The 19,083-nt window shown below is 44.1% G+C and overlaps 2 protein-coding genes across 2 annotated transcripts in view; one reads left to right on the forward strand and one right to left on the reverse strand.

Annotated features, from left to right (window-relative positions):
* LOC144690772 (uncharacterized) overlaps window positions 1-7,608 on the forward strand; it is a 30,583-nt gene extending 22,975 nt beyond the window's left edge. Inside the window, exon 2 of the mRNA XM_078558583.1 lies at window positions 642-7,608. Within this exon, the coding sequence (XP_078414709.1) occupies window positions 790-1,761 (972 nt within the window). The 5' untranslated portion in view covers window positions 642-789 and the 3' untranslated portion in view covers window positions 1,762-7,608. The remainder of the gene's footprint in view (window positions 1-641) is intronic.
* chlsn (cholesin) overlaps window positions 1-19,083 on the reverse strand; it is a 352,627-nt gene that overhangs the window by 224,485 nt on the left and 109,059 nt on the right. The gene's annotated exons all lie outside the window — the stretch shown is intronic.

The following is a 19,083-nucleotide window of genomic DNA, read 5'->3' on the forward strand; positions in this document are numbered from 1 at the left end:
CCCTGTTATAAGCTTATATGGCTGGGACTTGAAAATCATCTCACCAGGAGACTAAACAGGGCTTTAAAAATCAATGTTTCTAACCACTTCTAATTGTACCGGATATATGCTCTTTGTGACAAAAGAACAAACTTGCATTTATATTGTGCTTTTTGTAACCTTTGGATGTCCCAAAGGTTTCAACGGCCACTGAAGTAGTCACTGTTTCAATATAGGAAACACAGCAACGGATTTGAATACCAAGGTCCCACAAGCTACAGAGATAAGTGACCAAATAATCCGTGTTACTTATGTTGGTGGAGGGATTGATATCGGCCAAGATACTAGAACTCTCCTGCTGTTCAGATAGTGCCATGAGATCATTTACATTCACCTGAGGATGCAGACAGGGCATCATTTTAACACCAAATCGGTGGCTCTTCCCACAGTGCAGCACTCCCTCAGTACTTGAGTGTCATCTTAGATCATGTACTGAAGTATCCCAAATAGAGTTTGAACCCATGACCCTCTGACACTGAGGCGAGAATGCTATCACTGAGCCAACATTGACATCTAAATCTACCTTTATTTCTGTTACAATTCCACAAAAGAAATGTTTTGGCAGATAGAAATTAACTAGTCATCTTCTTTGTCTTTCACAGGTTGACAGCTGAACTCTTGCAATTTTCCTCAACCCAATTTGCTGAATCGAACGCCATAGATTACAATTCGGGACACAAATTGGCTGCTATACAGCACACATTGACTTACTCAGTGGTGTACAATCTACAACTGAAGAGAGGAGCTACAATGACTTCGCAAGAAACACCCCATAATGTGACCCATCCCACAGATTACTTAAACTTTAATCACACTCCCTCAGACGATGGCATTTCCACAAGATCTGTGTTATATTTTGATAACGACACATTCATTGAGATTATGAAGGCACAAAATTTAATCTCAAGGTGTGTTTATGTTTACAGCGTTTTTGGACTTGTCGGACTCCTAAGTGGCATCTTCATCCTCATCATTTATGCTGGAAACTGCAGAAAGAAAAGGAAATTTGAACTACTTGATATCATTCTATTCTCCCTGACAGTGGCAGATCTCACACTCATTTTTTTCTCATTCACTGATCTTGTCAGGCCAGAGGCTGTAAATACTACTGCCCTTGGTTGTGCCGTCCTGTCATTTTTCTTTAATGTCTCCTACTTCTACACAGGATACACTCACGTCGTGATTTCCTTCTTCTTGGTGTATGACCACGTGGCGCTAGTGAGGAGAGCACTCAATAAATCATTCCTCTCCATCTTGGCTGCAATGGGTATAAGCATCTTGTTCTCCACGCTGGTCACAGTGCTAACCGGGGCTGGACAAGTCCTGAGCATGTCAGTGAATTGCCACGTGGACCCGCTCGAGGCCCCAGCAGCGTACGGTATTGTCAAGTTTATCTTCGGATTCCTAATACCGACGCTTATCATTCTGGGCTTCATCCTGCATTTCTTGATTCACTCTACGTGCATGCGGTATTCGCTGGACACGCAAGACCGCAGGGAACGTGTCACTCCTCACCGGGTTTTTCTGGCGCTGGTCACGGTGACTTTCATTTGCCGCCTGATTTATAATGTTCTGCTTCTCCTCCAATCACAAGAGATGAGAAACCATCATGCCCATCCCAAACTTAAGCCTCAGGTCGTTATAGGAGAGTTGATCATGTTTTCCGGGAGCTGCCTGTGCCTGGTATTCATCGCAGCTTTTCACAACATGAAAAAACCCTGAGTGTATCACCGAGCCCTGCCGATAGCTCAATGCCAACAGAAACCACAATGTCATGAGGCCCAATATTGAAATTAAGGAGAATCATGGAGATTCTGAATCTCTCAACTAAACTACATTACACCCAAGAAGGAAAGAGTTCTGCAACAGCCAACTCAAACCACGCTGTAACAAATTCCACTGCTTCATTCTGTCCCAAATAAAAATATCAAGATTTTTTTCATGGGTTTCACCCATTTCGACTTGCTTGAATATCCAGGAGTCCTCTTGAGGGACAGACTTGGGTTACCTACTCTCAGTCTCAAGCCTCTGTCAACACCACTCCGGAAGAAACTACAGTGAGGAACAACACTGCAGCCTAGGGGCAACTTGCCTTGACTCCATTGGGGAGTGTTTCACCAGTAGAGCGATGGAAGATGGAAAATTTGAATGTGCATAATCAGCAGAACAGGAAACTCCTGAACATTGAGTGTTAACAGTGGGGTGGATGAGGGTTTATGCAAGAAATAAGCAAGAGGACAACACAGAGTATTGATCTATTCGTAAAAAATCACTTGGAAAAAGCAAGAATTGTTCTTTTCTTCAGACTAAAACAAGAAAGTCATAACTTGGATTTGCTGTTTTTCACATCAAAATAGGTTAAGTTGCTGTAAGATGCTTAAACAGCTTGACCAGATCAAGCTGCAGAATGTAGGTTATAAGTTACAAAGCTATAAGTTCCACAGAATATCAATTCCAAAAACAAAAGGATTTGGTGCTTCTTTTCACATCCTATTTAGCAAGAAGGTTATAAAACACGCACCACATAGTAGCTCTGAGGCATGTGGGGAAAATATCCACACTTGATTCCGGCAATAAATCTACAGAGCAAGCCCTGCAAATGCCACCAGCAGTCATTTTGATTGATGGCATTACATTAAGCACCAACATTAATGAGCTGTCAAATAATACTTGCTGTGTACAGAAAGTGACAAGATAACACAATTTATTCAAGAAGCAGAGTGTTGCTGTAACCGCGTTGGATTGGAAGGATGGGCTTGGGTGAGAGATTTTGCCAAAACCTGGCCTCACACCCAAGTCTGCTCGTTAAGAAGAAGCAGTTTGTGGAGTTAAGAGTTTGCAGTACTGCTCCTCCTTTAGCCAAAAACTTTTCAACCTCAGCAGTGAAAAAAATTTGCTTTTACGGCTTGAGCCCTGCTTAACCTTTTAGAACCACAGCTGTCCAACCAGATAAAGTGTGCTGTGGAAGCCCATTGATCTAGCACTCAGTGGAGAATGTAAAGTTACTGAGTGAAGAGATAACAGATGACACTTTGTTAAACTTACGAATACTCATCAATGCAGAAAGAGCACAAGAAGTTAATAGTGGTTACACTGCAGTCAAGTGACTGTCAGATTGTGAAATGATTCCAAAGCCCATATAATTCCAAGGACAAAAGCAAAAATGGTACCACCTCCTGCAAGACCGCCTGAATACATAAAAACGATGAGACCAGCTCCTGCAAAAATTGAAACTTCCTTCCTTGAACACCTTAGTTCTGATCTTAAAGCCAAATGCTGAGGTTTCTTGGATTATAGATCTTCTCCACTGTATCTATGTTCTGAGGGATACTACAGTTCAGTGCTATCTCAAAAGGAGCAAAACTACTTAATTGTAAGTGAATGTAGTAAACATTTTAGCTCAGCCTGAAGCACTTGAAGTAGCAAATTAAACTGTTTGACGCTGGTGAGCTGTGCAAAGGCTACACAAATTTTGGGGAACTGGCTTATATCACTAAGTCTTATGCAGACTGTTCAAACATCCGTGAAGTAGGTAGACTTATAGGAGTTTCTAGACAAAAAAAAAAACAAGATTCATCCACTTCACCTTCTATCCTCCAGGTAATTTATATGTTCTAATGTTCTAAATCTCCACCCATCTGTGTACAACAGACACAGATATAACATGAGGAAAACCTCAAATTTTGGAGCTTTGGGGACCATCATTCCAAAGTTACCTGTAGCTCCCAAGAACAGTGCACATTTTTTTTATTTAATTCTTTCATGGGATGTGGTGTCGTTGCCCATCCCATATCGCCCTTGAACTGAATATTTCAGAGGGCAGTTAAGAGTCACCACATTGCTGTGGGTCTGGAGTCACATGTAAACCCAGCTGGGTAAGGACTGCAGATTCCCTTCCCTAAAGGACATTTGTGAATGAGATGGATGTATATAACAATCAGCGATAGTTTCATGGTCACCATTACTGAGAATAGCTTTATATGCCAGAATTATTAATTGAATTCAAACTCCACCAGCTGCCATGGTGGGATTTGAACCCATGTCCCTAGAGCATTAGCCTGGGCTTCTGGATTACTAGTCCTGTGACATTACCAATTACTACACATCATGTCTCAAATTACTCATATACTGTATCTCAAATTTATCAGCAAACTTGATGTGACAATATTGTATTTTTTTGTTTGCCATATGTTAAATCAGGGCAGGAAATAAAACAATAATATCTAGCTACAGCCTATGGGTTACATGCAGCACACACGGGCCTGGCAAATGGCCCAGGAAGCTTATTTTATTTGCATTAATTATAGAATTACTGTGTAAAGAATGTGCACTGTCATAAGGCAATTTTAATTTGCGTGTGCTGGTGATTCCTGCATATGTTACTTTTTAAAGATGAGAGTCACTTACCTCCTGCTTCCTTTCCCACTTTAGTTAAAACCCTATCCATTGAACAGCAAAGACAAGTGATGTTCATTCCCCAGATTATATTCTTCTTAAATTTAGTTTTGCATTAGCTAATGACTATGCTAACAACATTCTATTTTTTCCTCTAACAAATTAATTTAATCAACATAAAGCAAAAGTCGTGACTCTGCACAGTTCGTTTAGTTGACGAAACTAAAAAGTCCTTTTATAAAAAAAAATTGGAAGCTTTTCTCAGCACTCCACTGTAATGTTGTGACGACAGAAGCATCAGCATTGAATCCTTGTTACCATGAAGTATTGCTACATTATCTTTTGCTCCACTAAATCTGGTCACCGGTAGCCAACTGGACCATCTACTACTGATTTGAATGTCTTCAAGCAGGTGTCAGGAGCAATTTTATATTCATGTTACTGACTGACTGATGGCTTGAGCTGGTTATGAAGGCAGGAACTGATCCATAAAAGCCCCAGGTTCCATTCATATTCAGACCCATGCTAAATTCACTGGGCAATTAACCTCAGCATCTTGGAGTCTTGGGTGGGGGTGGGGTGAATTGTGCGGTTTGAAGAGAGGGAACTTATCATGTTTCCTATCACTCAAGTCCAACCAAGAACCATCATTCCCTCAGTAAGGCTTTAGTCTTTCGCACTCTTATCGCCTCTGACTTCAAATGGAATTTCCACATTTCCTCCATTAGCAAACTTGCCTCAAGAAGCTTCATTTGCTCTGTTCTGCTGAACAATTACTCACACCCATCCCCCCACCCCATCCCATCCCTGCCTCAACATCTGTTAACTCTGTGTGAAGTCCAGGCCCATCCCAAACATAAATATTGTTGCCTAATCTTATGAGGCTCTTCTACTAGGAGTTCATTCATCTCGACGTTATACCAAAAATGATCTGTTCAATACTTGATCTCCTGCCTTCAACCGGCAGCATGTGTCCGTCACAGCTATTCTAATCTTGCTCTGGTTGATTGATGTTACTGTGTGCTGCTCTAGCCATTCCCCTCTTTATCCTCTTAAGCTGAAACACAACTTCCCGCTTCCCAGAGACTTTCCTTCCTCCGACAATCTTTCAGCTTTTGAAAGCCAAGGCCAGCATCACCTAATAATTAATTAGATAGATCCTACATCAAATTAGAAAAAAGCGAAATTATGTTCAAAATCATATTACCCCCCAGCTGCACAAATCTCAACCTTTGAATCCTGCTCAAATTATGATGTAAATTAATGCAAAAAAGGCAAAAAAAGCCATCAAATCTTGTCACTAATCAGAGACAGGGTTGTCATTACATTTTGCTTGCAGCACTATGTTTCTTCCTGTCTGGTTTCATTGCTTTCTGTCCATCTGTAACTGTCTCTCTCCCTCCATCTAATCATCACTCTGTCCATCTTTCTAGATGCATTATGGACCTAGGCTTTTCACCTTTGTTTCTCAGTAATAAAATAATACAGTACAATTTTGTCCTGAATTCAAGCCACTTGATGGCTCTATGCAGAAGCAAAGTTATGAACTGAAGTGGCACACAGCACAATCCAGTGGCTCGAAACAAAAGCTACAATAAACATAATTGTGTCGTATGTAAGATGTTATTACACTTCCACCCAGTGGAAAGGATTGCATAGTACAGTAATACAATACTTCACTACATTCAGTTTTGAAATAGTTTTCCACTAGTATACATCAAATAACTAGATTTCAAACAAAATCAAGCCTCCTTGTCTATTAAAGACTACTCCACCTTCATAATATTGTTTGTTTCCGTTCTTCCCTCAACTCAGCCTCTGCTGAAACACTTATCTTTGCTTTCCTCATCTCCCAGACTAGATTTCTCCAAAGAATCACCCTACCTGAACTCCACTTTATGATGACCCTTCACAATTTGCATGTTGTCCTGCACTAAATTCTCAGTCACCCCTGTTCCTCACTGGCTACTGATTACTCAATACATAGAATTCAAAATTCTTGTTCAGAAATCTTTTCAGACCATCACCCTACAACACACCGGCAACTTCATCCAGCCCTAAATTCCAGGATGAGGACTTCACTCCACCAACTTTTTTTTTCTGTACATGCCTCCCTCAATCTGGAGATTGGCCATACTATCTGGAACTCCCTCCCTAAATGCTTGCTGCTTCACCAACCTCTTAAAAGTCTCCTGAAAACCATGATCTTCTACAGTTCACTCTGTTCCACTTCCGTGCTGTGCTTCATGAGCAAGGCCAGGGAACTCTCTTGAAACAGTCAGTAGTAGCATCCCTACCTCTGAGCCAGAAGCTTTGGGTTCGAGTCCCACTCCAGGACTTGATGGCCATGGAAGGTGTGTTCAGGACCAGGGAACTTCTTGAAACAGTAACTGCCTCAGGCTGAATCAAACGTGTCACAACCTATTTGACTTCTCTATCCCAAAATTTGCCTGCTACCATCTCTATATCATTGCCTGCCCCTGCCCCTAACTCAGACCATTTGCTGCTATTAAAGTATTCAAGATTCTTAAAGGACATTGGCACGTTGAGTCCCGAGAAACTATTTATCATAGCATCAAAAAAGCCAACAACTTGCACTTAAATAACACCTTTGGCATGGTAAAACATTCCAAGGCATTTCACAGGTGCATTATGAAAGAAAAATTGACACTGAGCCAGATATGGGGATACTAAGATAGTTGACCAAAATCTTGGTCAAAGAGGTAGATTTTAAGGAGTATGTCAAAGGAGGAGGGAGATGTGGAGAGGTTTGGGAGATAATACCAGAGCTTACAGCCTAGGTAGCTGAAGGTATGGCCACCAATGGTGGAGCAAATATAATCGGGGATACCCAGGAGGCCAGAATTGGTGATATCTCAGAGGGTTAAAGGGCTGGAGGAGCCCCCAAAAACAACTGGTGGGAATTGGATGGAGCTCAAAAAGGGCACGTGAATGAATAGACCTGATGTACAGACAGTGGGGGTGCTAAGTGTTTGGAATGTACTGCCCAGGAAGTAAAAGAGAATTACTGCTGTTATCAGTCTTGAACAGGGAGTTGGGCAGGCATTTGGTAAGAAAATCAATTAAATGATATAGTTACTGAACTGTGTAGTCTGTTTTTTTAATCTGGTCAGATGGATTAAAATGGCCTTTTCTGGTCCTGTATGTTCCTAATTCCTATGTAATCAGCCTGGCTTTTATACAATACACTTACATATGCATGAGTTTGGTTCAGTTGGTAGTACTCTTGTTCTCATTTAGAAGGTTCAAACACCACTCCAGACCCTGAATACAGTACATGATCAATGCTAACACTCCAGTCCAGTACTAAAGGAACACTATGTTATCAGAGGTATCATTTTTCAGATTTTGAGCCAAGCTCCTGTCTGTCTGTTCCTGTGAATCAGAAGGACATTAAAGATCCTATGGCACTGTTTCAAAGAGGAGCGGTAAATTCTCCTTAGCAACGTTCCTGTCAACCACCATCACCCCAAAACCAGATTGACTGGTAAATCATCATGCTGCTGTGTGTGGGATCTTGCTGTGTACATAATGGCCACCATCCTTGCCTACATAAAAGCAGTTACTGCAGTTCATAGTGATTATCCATGAAGCACTTTGAGTTGTTTTTGAGAAATGTGTTTCCAATTCTTCAAATTGCTTTGTCATTAAAATTAAATGCTTTACTATCATTACAATCTTGCAGCTTTGCACAGGATATTGTAATCAACTATTATACAATATAGTTGCACTGTTCAATTTTACAAGAACTGAAGCCAAGACAGTGTAAATATAACCAGTAACTAAGGAAGAGGCGACGGAGGAATCGACAAGAAAAAAAATCACATCTACTGAATTGTGTAAATAGAGTATAGTACAAGGCTGATTGCTTCTATTTACCTTTAGACAGAGCCATGAACTACATGGTTGTGGGTTAAGATCAAGGCTAATCAGTCTTATACCATGTGGCTTTGATCCCATTCACATGATTGATCGGCAGCTCTGCAGGATCAGAAGATGGAATCAATTTTATGACAGTTATCTCAGAGGGTAGGAATCCCTGTGGGCCCACTAAGAGCTGATCTCATTCATTGTTAGTGTTAACAGAGAAACATGGAGTGAGAAACGGCAGATCTCTACTGAGGGGGAGAAATCTTATTTGTAACACAAAGTAGTTTGGGGGCATAAGACTGGAAATAAAGTGCCCCCTCATCACTTATTTGGAGGTCTTGTGGCGCAATGGATAGCGTCCCTAACTCTGAGCCAGAAGCTTTGGGTTCGAGTGCCACTCCAGGACTTAATGGCCACGGGAGGTGTGTCTGGGACTAGGGAATGCCCTTGAAACAGTCACTGCCTCAGGCTGAATCAAACATGTCACAACCAACCTATTTGACTTCTCTACCACAAAATCTGCCTGCTGCCATCTCTGTATCTTTCCCTGGCCCTGCTGCTAACTCAGGCCATCTGCTGCTAAGGACATTGGAAAGTTGCATCCCAAGAAACTGTTTACTATGGCATCAAAAATGACAACGACTGCACTTACATAGCACCTTTGGCATGGTAAAGCATTCCAAGGCATTTCACAAGAGTATTATCAAAGAAAAAGTGACACTGAGCCAGGTATGGGGATATTAAGATAGGAGGTAGATTTTAAGGAGTGTCTCAAAGGAGGAGGGAGATGTGGAGAGGTTTAGGGAGAGATTACCGGAGCTTAGAGCCTATTGTCAACCAGTAAATCTCTTCAATACACCTATTAAGCATGGGTAAGAGAGGGAGAATCTCCTTGTCAGCCATGCTTGATGCGGAGTGGCGCCCCTCAAGCTATAGCCTCTGGCGATAAATGGCAACCTGTTCCAAGGAAAAACAACAGCCATGGAAACAGACACAAACATGTGTCTGCCTCATGTGCCACTAGGCACAGGAAAGGGCTAAGTTTAAGTCCTCACTTATTAATTCTTGTTCTAATGATAGGAGGGGCCTATCCTATGCTGGGAAAAGGCTAGATAGACCCAATTAATTCCCAAGAACACTTAAGCCAATGACCATAATTACCATCCAATTAGTATCCGCTATTGTTCCAGCAATTATTATGTTCTTTCATAGTTTTGAAGAAAAATGAAATCCTCAATAGAAATGACAGAACAGTGTTAATGCCTGATGTATGGGAGATGCAATTAAACATCTGAGTGAAGCACTCATATTGCAGTAGGCAGGTTTACCTCGGGAAAACCACATGGATTGGTTGAGACGAATAGATGAAGGTAAGGGGAAGCTAAGTAAACACAGGAAGGAGAATTTTAACAGAAGGATATATTGACGGGATTGAATGAAGAGCATTGAAGGAGACTCGTGGAGCATAAACCAGGTGCGTTGAATGGCCTGTTTCAGCCATTATCCATTACAAGCCTACCAACTCCCACAGCTACCTCGACTACAGCTCCTCACACCCCGCTTCCTGTAAGGACTCCATCACATTCTCTCAGTTCCTTTGCCTCCGTCGCATCTGTTCTGATGATGCCACTTTCAAAAACAGTTCCTCTGACATGTCTTCCTTCTTCCTTAACTGAGGTTTTCCACCCACGGTGGTTGACAAGGCCCTCAACCGTGTCCCGCCCATCTCCCGCGCATCCGCCCTCACACCTTCCTCTCCCTCCCAGAAACATGATAGGGTCCCCCCTTGTCCTCACTTATCACCCCACTAGCCTCCTCATTCAAAGGATCATCCTCCACCATTTCTGCCAACTCCAGCATGATGCCACCACCAAACACATCTTCCCTTCACCCCCCCTGGCGGCATTCCGCAGGGACCGTTCCCTCCAGGACACCCTGGTCCACTCCTCCATCACCCCCTACACCTCAACCCCCTCCCACGGCACCTTCCCATGCAACCGCAGAAGGTGCAACACTTCCCCTCTCCTCATCGTCCAAGGGCCCAAACACTCCTTTCAAGTGAAGCAGCATTCCACTTGTACTTCCCTCAATTTAGTCTACTGCATTCGTTGCTCCCAATGCGGTTTCCTCTACATTGGAGAGACCAAACGCAGACTGGGTGACCGCTTTGCAGAACACCTTCAGTCTGTCCGCAAGCATTACCCAGCCCTCCCTGTCGCTTGCCATTTCAACACTCCACACTGCTCTCATGCCCACATGTCCGTCCTTGGCCTGCTGCATTGTTCCAGTGAAGCTCAACGCAAACTGGAGGAACAGCACTTCATCTTCAGACTAGGCACTTTACAGCCTTCCGGACTGAATATTGAGTTCAACAACTTTAGATCATGAACTCTCTCCTCCCTCTCCACCCCCTTTCCGACCCCTCTTTTTTTTCCAATAATTTATATAGATTTTTCTTTTCCCACCTATTTCCATTATTTTTAAATGTATTTCCATCCATTGTTTTATCTCTACCTTTTAGCCTTTTTTGATTCCTTCACCCCACCCCCACTAGGGCTATCTGTACCTTGTTTGTCCTGCTGTCTACCCTTAATTAGCACATTCCTTAGATAATATCACCACCTTCAACACCTCTTTGTCCTTTTGTCTGTGACATCTTTTGCTTATCTCCACCTATCACTGGCCCTCTATCCAGCTCTACTTGTCCCACCCCCTTTAAACCAGCTTATGTTTCACCTCTCTTCTATTTTTACTTAGTTCTGTTGAAGGGTCATTCAGACTCGAAACGTTAGCTGTGTTCCTCTCCGCAGATGCTGCCAGACCTGCTGAGTTTTTCCAGGTATTTTTGTTTCTGTTTCAGCACTCTCCATTCTATGTAATATGCAAGTTAGGAAGTGATGAGCTCGAAACAGTGGCAGAGGGCAATATCTCAAATTATTTCTCTTTATGATGTGGGAGGGTGGGTCCTTGTAATGATCTACATTGGCTCCTCCACTCTGGCTTAAAAACGTTGCTGAGAAATAAAACCTGATAATACAGTAAAGCATGCAAGGCAGAAACAAATGAGGAAGGCCATTCAGTTTGTCTTGACTCATCCATCCAGCAAAATACAGTCCCATCCCTGCATTCAACCTCAGCCTCTTAAAATGATGCTCGGGATTTATCTTCCATTGCCATGCCGCAAATTTATCTCAAATGTTGCTCACTCTTTGCACAAGAAATATTTCCTGACATCAATCCCCAAATTTGTTTTTCAGATCAATTAATGGACCTCAACATGTGGCAATGAGAGATACAGAGCAAAAAATATATGAAAGTTCATCAGCCTTGATCAATAAAACGCGTCAGAGAATTGCTATCATCTCTAATCTTCCATATCGCACACCATCTGCCAGCATGCATCACTGGCTATTTTTTTATATAGGCAGAACATGCTGCTGGCTAGTTCAGATTTGTCCTCCAAATCAGCAACTCAAGCTTGCATTTAAAAAGCCACATTTTGAGATTTAATAGCTGATACCTCAAAAATCCCATAAATTCTAACCATCCAAAATGTTATTATTATGAGGCGCATCAAAGAGTTATAGGTTCAGGAAACATAACTGGCCAACAAGTCATAGGAGCAGAAGGAAGCTATTCAGCCCCTCAAGGCTTTCCATCATTTGATTAGGTCATGGCTGATCTGTATCTTAACTCTATCAACACACCTTGGTTCCATAACTTTTCATATCCTTGCCAAACGAAAATCGATCAGCCTCAGTTTTAAATGTTCCATTAACATCCCAACAGCTTATCAATAAAGTAATTTGAACCCCGTTCTTTCACCAGATGGGCTATTAATTAAGACTAGAAGCTAATGATTTGGATGGGGAAGGGGAAATCAAATAGGGAACAGAAAAAGCTCTCCAAGATCTTGATGAAAGGAATTTGTAACCCAGAGTGTTCCTTCATCCAGGCTGATGGTTTGGGGCATAAAGGATATAATTAGAAGCAGAATAAATGGAGGTACAAATATACGAACGCAAATGTGATTAAATAATTGCTTTCCAGTTTCCATGCTACAGTGCAATTCAGTAGATCTGAAAGAACAATCTCCACAGCTGCATGGTGACTGCAAACAATCAACATCACGTGAGCTACCAGATGTTGTCCGATTGAAGCTCAACAGAAACTGGGCAAGTGCAGCGTGCACTACCTTAGAACAAGAATGAACGTTCATGTGCTGGTGGCCAACTTCCCACAGCACTCGCGTACAAGCTGAACTTGCTCTGGGAGTCAGTAAAAGTGCCTTGACAGTCACAGTAGTTTCTACAGAACAACTGCATGGACATCTCATTGCTCAGTTGCAGGGCCTTTCATCAAATTATCTGAGTAGACAGTACAGGCTGGATTATTTATTGATCGGTGTTAAGGCTGGAAACCTGGACCATGTCTATTATAATATACTCAAATCAAACAGGATCAAAGACTGGAGAGATAGTTCGCAATGCCCGCAGCTTATTATTTTTTAAAAAACTTACTGTACTAAGTCTGGGAGTTAAAAGTTCAGTGTGTTCATGTACAGCACTTCCAAACAGAAATGTGTGTGGGATTATACTGGTTCCAAATTCAAGAACATTGCTGAGTGGATACACTCATCTAACAACTAGCCCTCATGTCTGAGAAAGTGAGAGATCCAGAGACAACACAAAGCAGACAAATTGCTTTAGATCACTACGAGCCCTAATGTCATCCGTAAAAAAGGATAAGCAGAACAGCAAAAATACAAAGTCACCTTGTTAAATTCATCAAGTAGACATTCAAAAGAAGCACAAGAAACCCATAATGGTGGGGCAGAGTAGTGAGCCTAAAGGTAAGGAAGATTCACTTCCCCATAACACTCTCCACCCAGCATCTCCAGCATCTCAAAATAAACAAATACATAAACAATATTTTTTAAACAGGTCCAACTTGGGAGCTCAACTGAGGAGGATGGGAAGTCTCCATCTCTCTCTCCTGCACCTTAAGTCAACCAGCCAAGTTTGAAGCACCTTGGGATGTTTTATTATGTTTAAGGTGCTAAATAAATGCAAGTTGTTTCTGTATTGACCTAGAAGCAGTCCCCTTCCTCCACTTTACTCATTCGGGAGAGGGGAAACTGTTGCACTGTGCAGCTTTTACCATTCTCTTCTAGGTCCTTGGGTATAGATAAAAATTCTGCAATACACAAACTTTAAACATTTCAAGATAACCTCAGGCTGTCTACATCTGAATCTTGACCTCAGAATCATGAGCCAGGATTTTACAGGGTTGCAGTGGCCCCATCCACTGGTGGAAAGTCAGGTCAATGACCATCTCAGACTTCGCACTGGCTGGTCATGGAAACACCGACTGCATTTTTGCTCCTCAGGTAATTAATTGCCTGCAGTCAGAGCTTCCGATCCTCAGCCTGAAGAGCTGCCAGCCAATCAAAGGGCCAGCAGCGCCACTGGGAGTGCTTGCCACTATTGGTAACAGTCAGCCTGGAACGACGACGATGGAGGTGGCCCTGGTAAGTTGAGTCGGGCTTGTGTGGACCAATTAGGCAGGGGCGTGTTTCCATGAGGGCAGCCTTTGCCACCTGGGGGACCCTATATATCTGGCAGTCACTCCCAAGTGGTGAAATGCCCACCCGCTGCTGATAAAGTACAGCGGGGCTGGGAAGAGGCCTTTAAGTGGACCTTAATTGGTTACTTAATGGCCTCAATTGGCATAAGGGCAGGCAAGCTTCCTGCCACCTACCCCACCCTGATAAAATGCCCCATCCATTTCTCAAGAAGAGCAAGGAATTCTCCAAGTATCCAGGCCAGCATTCTTTCCTGAACAAGAGTAGGTTAATTGGTCACTTGTCCCATTGTAATGTGTAGTAAAATTGCTGTGTGTGAATTAGTTGTTGAGTTTGCCTTCAAAACAACAATGATTGCAATTCAACAGCAATTCAGGTGCGTTTCTCAGAAACAGAAGGACCTGTATAAATTACTAGGCATCTTTTTTTATATCATGGTGTGGCCACTGCTTCAAAAGCCATTTGAAGGAGGTGGTTTTAGAAAGGCTATCTTTACTTAAAATAGATACGGTACCAGGACCAGAGATGCTTCCAAGGGTACTGAGGGAAGTAAGAGTGGAAATTGCAGAGGCACTAGTGATAATCTTCCAGTCTTCCTTAGACACAGGGGTGGTGCCAGAGGACTGGAGAATTGCGAATGTTACACCCTTGTTCAAAAGGGGGTGCAAGGATAAAACTGGCAACTATAGACCAGTCAGTTTGACTTCAGTGGTAGGGAATCTTGTGGAAACTATAGTTCGGGATAAAATCAATAGTCACTTAGACAAGTGCAGGATAATTAAGGAAAGCCAGTGTGGATTCATTAAGGGAAAATCATGTTTAACTAACTTGATGGAGTTTTTTGAGGAGGTAACAGAGAAGGTTACTAAGGGCAATGCTGTTGATGTGGTATACAGGGACTTTCAAAAGGCATTTGATATAGTACCACACAACAGACTTGTGAGTAAAATTCTAGCTCATGGAATAAAAAGGAAAGTAGGCACTTGGATAAGAAATTGACTGAGTGACAGGAAACAAACAGTGTTGGTCAATGGATGTTTTTCACATTGGAGGAAGGTTTGTACTAGAGTTCCCCAGATGTCAGTGTTGAGACCCTTGTTCTTTCTGATATATATTAATGGCCTAGACTGTGGTGTTCAGGCATAATTTCAAAATTTTCAGATGATACAAAGATTGGAAACATTGTCAACTGTGATGAGGATAGTCTTGAACTTCAAAAGGACATAAACATGTTGGTGGATTGGGCAGACAAGTGGCAGATGAAAGTCAAAGCAGAGAAGTGTGCAGTGATTCATTTTGCTAGGAAGAATATGGACAGACGATATAAAATGAAGGGAGAAACTCTAAAGGAGGTGCAGGAACAGAGGGACCGCGGTGTATATGTACATAAGTCATTGGAGTTGGCAGGGCATGTTGAGAGAGTAGTTGATAAAGCATAAAGTATCTTAGGCTTTATCAATAGGGGCATTAAGTACAAGAGTAAGGAGACCATATTGACAAGGTCATGTATAGGACACTAGTTAGGCCTTATCTGGAGTACTGCATCCAGTTCTGGACACCATACTTGAGGAAGGATGTGAAGGCATTGGAGAGAATACAGAGGAGATTCACAAGAATGATTCCCAGGAATGAAGTACTTTAGCTATGAGGATAGATTGGAGAGGTTTTCCTTGGAGAAAAGAAAGCTGAGAGGAGACTTGATAAAGGTCTTCAAGATTCTGAGGGGTATGGACAGGGTAAATGGTGGGAAACTGTTCCCACTCAAGGGAGCATCAAGATAAGGCTGAAGCATTTGCTACAATCTTCAGCCAGAAATGTTGAGAAATGTCCATCTCGGCCTCCTCCAGTGGTCCCCAGCATCACAGATGCCAGACTTCAGCCAATTCGATTCACTCCACATCATATCAAGAAACGGTTGAAGGCACTGTATACTGCAAAGGCTATGGGCCCTGACAATATTCCAGCAATAGTCCTGAAGACTTGTGCTCCAGAACTTACCGCACCCTGAGCCAAGCTGTTCCAGTACAGCTACAACACTGGCATCTGCCTGACTATGTGGAAAATTGCCTAGGTATGTTATGTACACAAAAAGCAGGACAAATCCAATCTGGCCAATTACCGTCCCACTTTACAGCTAATTTTTTTTTGAAAAATATACTTTATTCATAAAACATCTGGAAGAACGTTCCAAAACATTTCAAAATCACAATCACAAAAGTACAATCAGATTCAACTTTTACACATGGATCACAAGGTGCATCAATACAATCAATGAATATTACAATCATTTCAACATGGTCAATGCAGACAATCAGACAATGGTATTGGAGTTATCAACATACGTCATGTTGCACTCTGAGGTGCTTCAATACAATTATTATACAATTAGTATTCAATGCAGACATTCATTTTGAGCTGTACAGCCCGAGGGGCTCCCAACAGCTCCCAGCCCCTCGGTGCACTGTGGCAGAGAGGTCTTAGACAGCGACCTTTCCCCATTGCGCCTTTGCAGCGGCTGCCCCAAGCTTTAGTGCGTCCCTCAGCACGTGGTCCTGGACTTTGGAATGTGCCAGTCCGCAACACTCAGTCGGGGACAACTCTTTGCGCTGGAAGACCAACAAGTTTCGGGCAGACCAAAGAGCATCTTTCACCGAGTTGATGATCCTCCAGCTGCAGTTGATGTTTGTCTTGGTGTGTGTCCCTGGGAACAGCCCGTAGAGCACAGAGTCCTGTGTCACAGAACTGCTCGGGATGAACCTCGACAGAAGCCACTGCATCTCTCTCCAGACCTTCTTTGCAAAGGCACAATCCACAAGGAGGGGAACGACAGTCTCATCTCCACCACAGCCACGATGGCTTCTCGGCCTTTTGGCTAAGATCAAGTGTAGTCATGAAGCGATGGCTATAACCAGTCGAGCCCCATACCATGGGGTACATAACACCGTTCGGGTGACGGTGAAGGACAGCAAAGGAGGAGTACCCATGGATCGGGCCTTCTTCATCAAGCTGGTTCTGTTGAAGGCATGTGGATTTGAAGCGGAGATCTACTCTCTGCAAGACTTCCCCAGCGCTGGATTTTTCGACGTGACTTTCAGGAGTGTGGCAGCTTGCGTCAAGTTCCTGAAGGTGTTCGAGGAGAGGAGAGACCAGCCGGAGATGAAGATCCTGACAGTGAAGCTGCTCTTTGCTCTGCCGTTGCAACGGGACCGTGTGGTGACTGTGCATCTTTACAACCCCCACGTCCCTGCCGCCGACGTGTTCACCTTCCTCGCCAGGTACGTCGACAAGGTTGGGAGCTGCACCGAGGTTAGAGACACCTTCGGGATTTGGACATGCAAACGCCAGGTCAAGGTCACACTCAAGACCGATGGTAAGGGAGCCATTTTCCATCCTCCTTCCAGCTTCGCTATCAGGGGAAGCTGTGGCTACCTTGTCTACGATGGGCAGCCCAAACTTTGTCGCTCATGCGGCAAGTCTGGTCATGTGGCGGCCAACTGCAGCGCCACCCTCTGCAAGAACTGCAAACAGGAATGGCACCAGACAAAGGACTGCAAACAGACTAAGTGCTGCAACCTGTCTGGCAAGGCAGGCCACCTCTACAGGACCTGCCCCAAACGCTGCCTCACTTATGCATAGGCAGCCAAAGCCAATGAGGGGGAAGCAAATGAAATGCTTCGTGTCACTACTACCAAGGACACTTGCAACCCTCCAACTACCAAAGCCCCCAGGGAGAACAACGGGACAAAGGAGGGCACAGAGAGAGACAAGGTGGAGGAAAAGGTTGAGGCAGCAGACAGCCAGTCAACAGCACTGCCCCCTGAACCTCCCACTCCTCAGGAGAGCGAATCAATGGAGGAGGAAGCAGCAGAAAATCAGCAGGGGGAGTGGCAGCTGGTGAAGAGAGCCAAAAGGAAGAACGGGCTAAGAAGGGACCAAGCCACTTCCCAGACAAGTGGCAAGAGGTGTCTCCCATCCGACACAGATGACAAGGACAGCTGCTCTTCGGACGAAGAAGTGCAAGGGCGGCACCTACAGAAGAAGTGGCAAAGCTCTAGGGAGTTGGAGGACGAGACACCCGATCTCCAGAACATTGGAGACAATCAGGAGACCAGCGCACCCCAACTTTGCCCACAACCTGAAGAGGCCAGCGCACCCCAGCCCCCACCAGCTCCGGGAAGCCGGGAGCAGCAACGCCCCAGTGAGGGAGAGGATCGGAGAGACTTCTCCAACAGAAGACATTTCAAATCCCGTTCTTTGCACGATCCTCCAGATGCCACCTGAGCGGAACATCTCCAATGGGGTGGTTCAGGACAGTTTCCTCAGCCCAGCCAAAGTGAGGCAATTTGTGAACACTATGGGTATGCAGGAGCAGACCAAAGTTCTGGAACCCTCAAAGACAACAGGTTGGGTAAGAGACTAAATGCTTTAAAATGGGTGTAAAGATTGCATCCATAAGTGTACGTGGCATTAAATCTACTACGCAATGTGTTGCGACCTTGGACTACCTTGCCAAGGTCAAAGCTGACCTGTTGTTTCTGCAGGAGAGTGCGATACCGCACCTCAGCTCCTACAGGCAAAGGTCACGATGGTGGTCCCATGGGCCATCGATCTGGTCAGGAGGAAACGACTCTCGTTCCTCCGGCCTGAGTATTCTGCTGCGGGGAGGCAACTTCACCATCTCCGAGGTTAAGGAGGTGGTGAGCGGGAGCCTCCTCGTAACAGACGTAATGTACAAGAATGCTCCACTCCGGTTAATTAACATGTACGCCCCAGCACAAAAGGGCGAGCGGCTGACGGTCTTTCAGCAGCTCCCACTGCTGCTGGCGACCTCCAGGCCGGTCATTCTGGGCGGTGACTTCAACTGCATCATCGATGCGGCTGGACGATCCGGCAGGGCCGACAGCAGATTGGACGCTACGTCCAGATCCCTGATGGAAACAGTTAAGGATGCCAAGCTGTACGACGTCTTCAGCAACCCTGCAGACGGAGCGCAGCGTAGATACACCTGGTCACGGCTAGACGGGTCCATCCGTTCCAGGGTAGACCTCCTGTTTGTGTCCCTTGCGTTCACAGTCAGGTCCACTGACATCAAGCCGGTATTCTTCTCTGACCACTGCCTCCTACTGGCTGACTGTCACTTAGAGGAAGACCAGAGGGTGGGCAAGGGGGCATGG

This window comes from Cetorhinus maximus, chromosome 15 (assembly GCF_964194155.1).
Source record: "Cetorhinus maximus chromosome 15, sCetMax3.hap1.1, whole genome shotgun sequence".
NCBI classification, from domain to species: domain Eukaryota; kingdom Metazoa; phylum Chordata; class Chondrichthyes; order Lamniformes; family Cetorhinidae; genus Cetorhinus; species Cetorhinus maximus.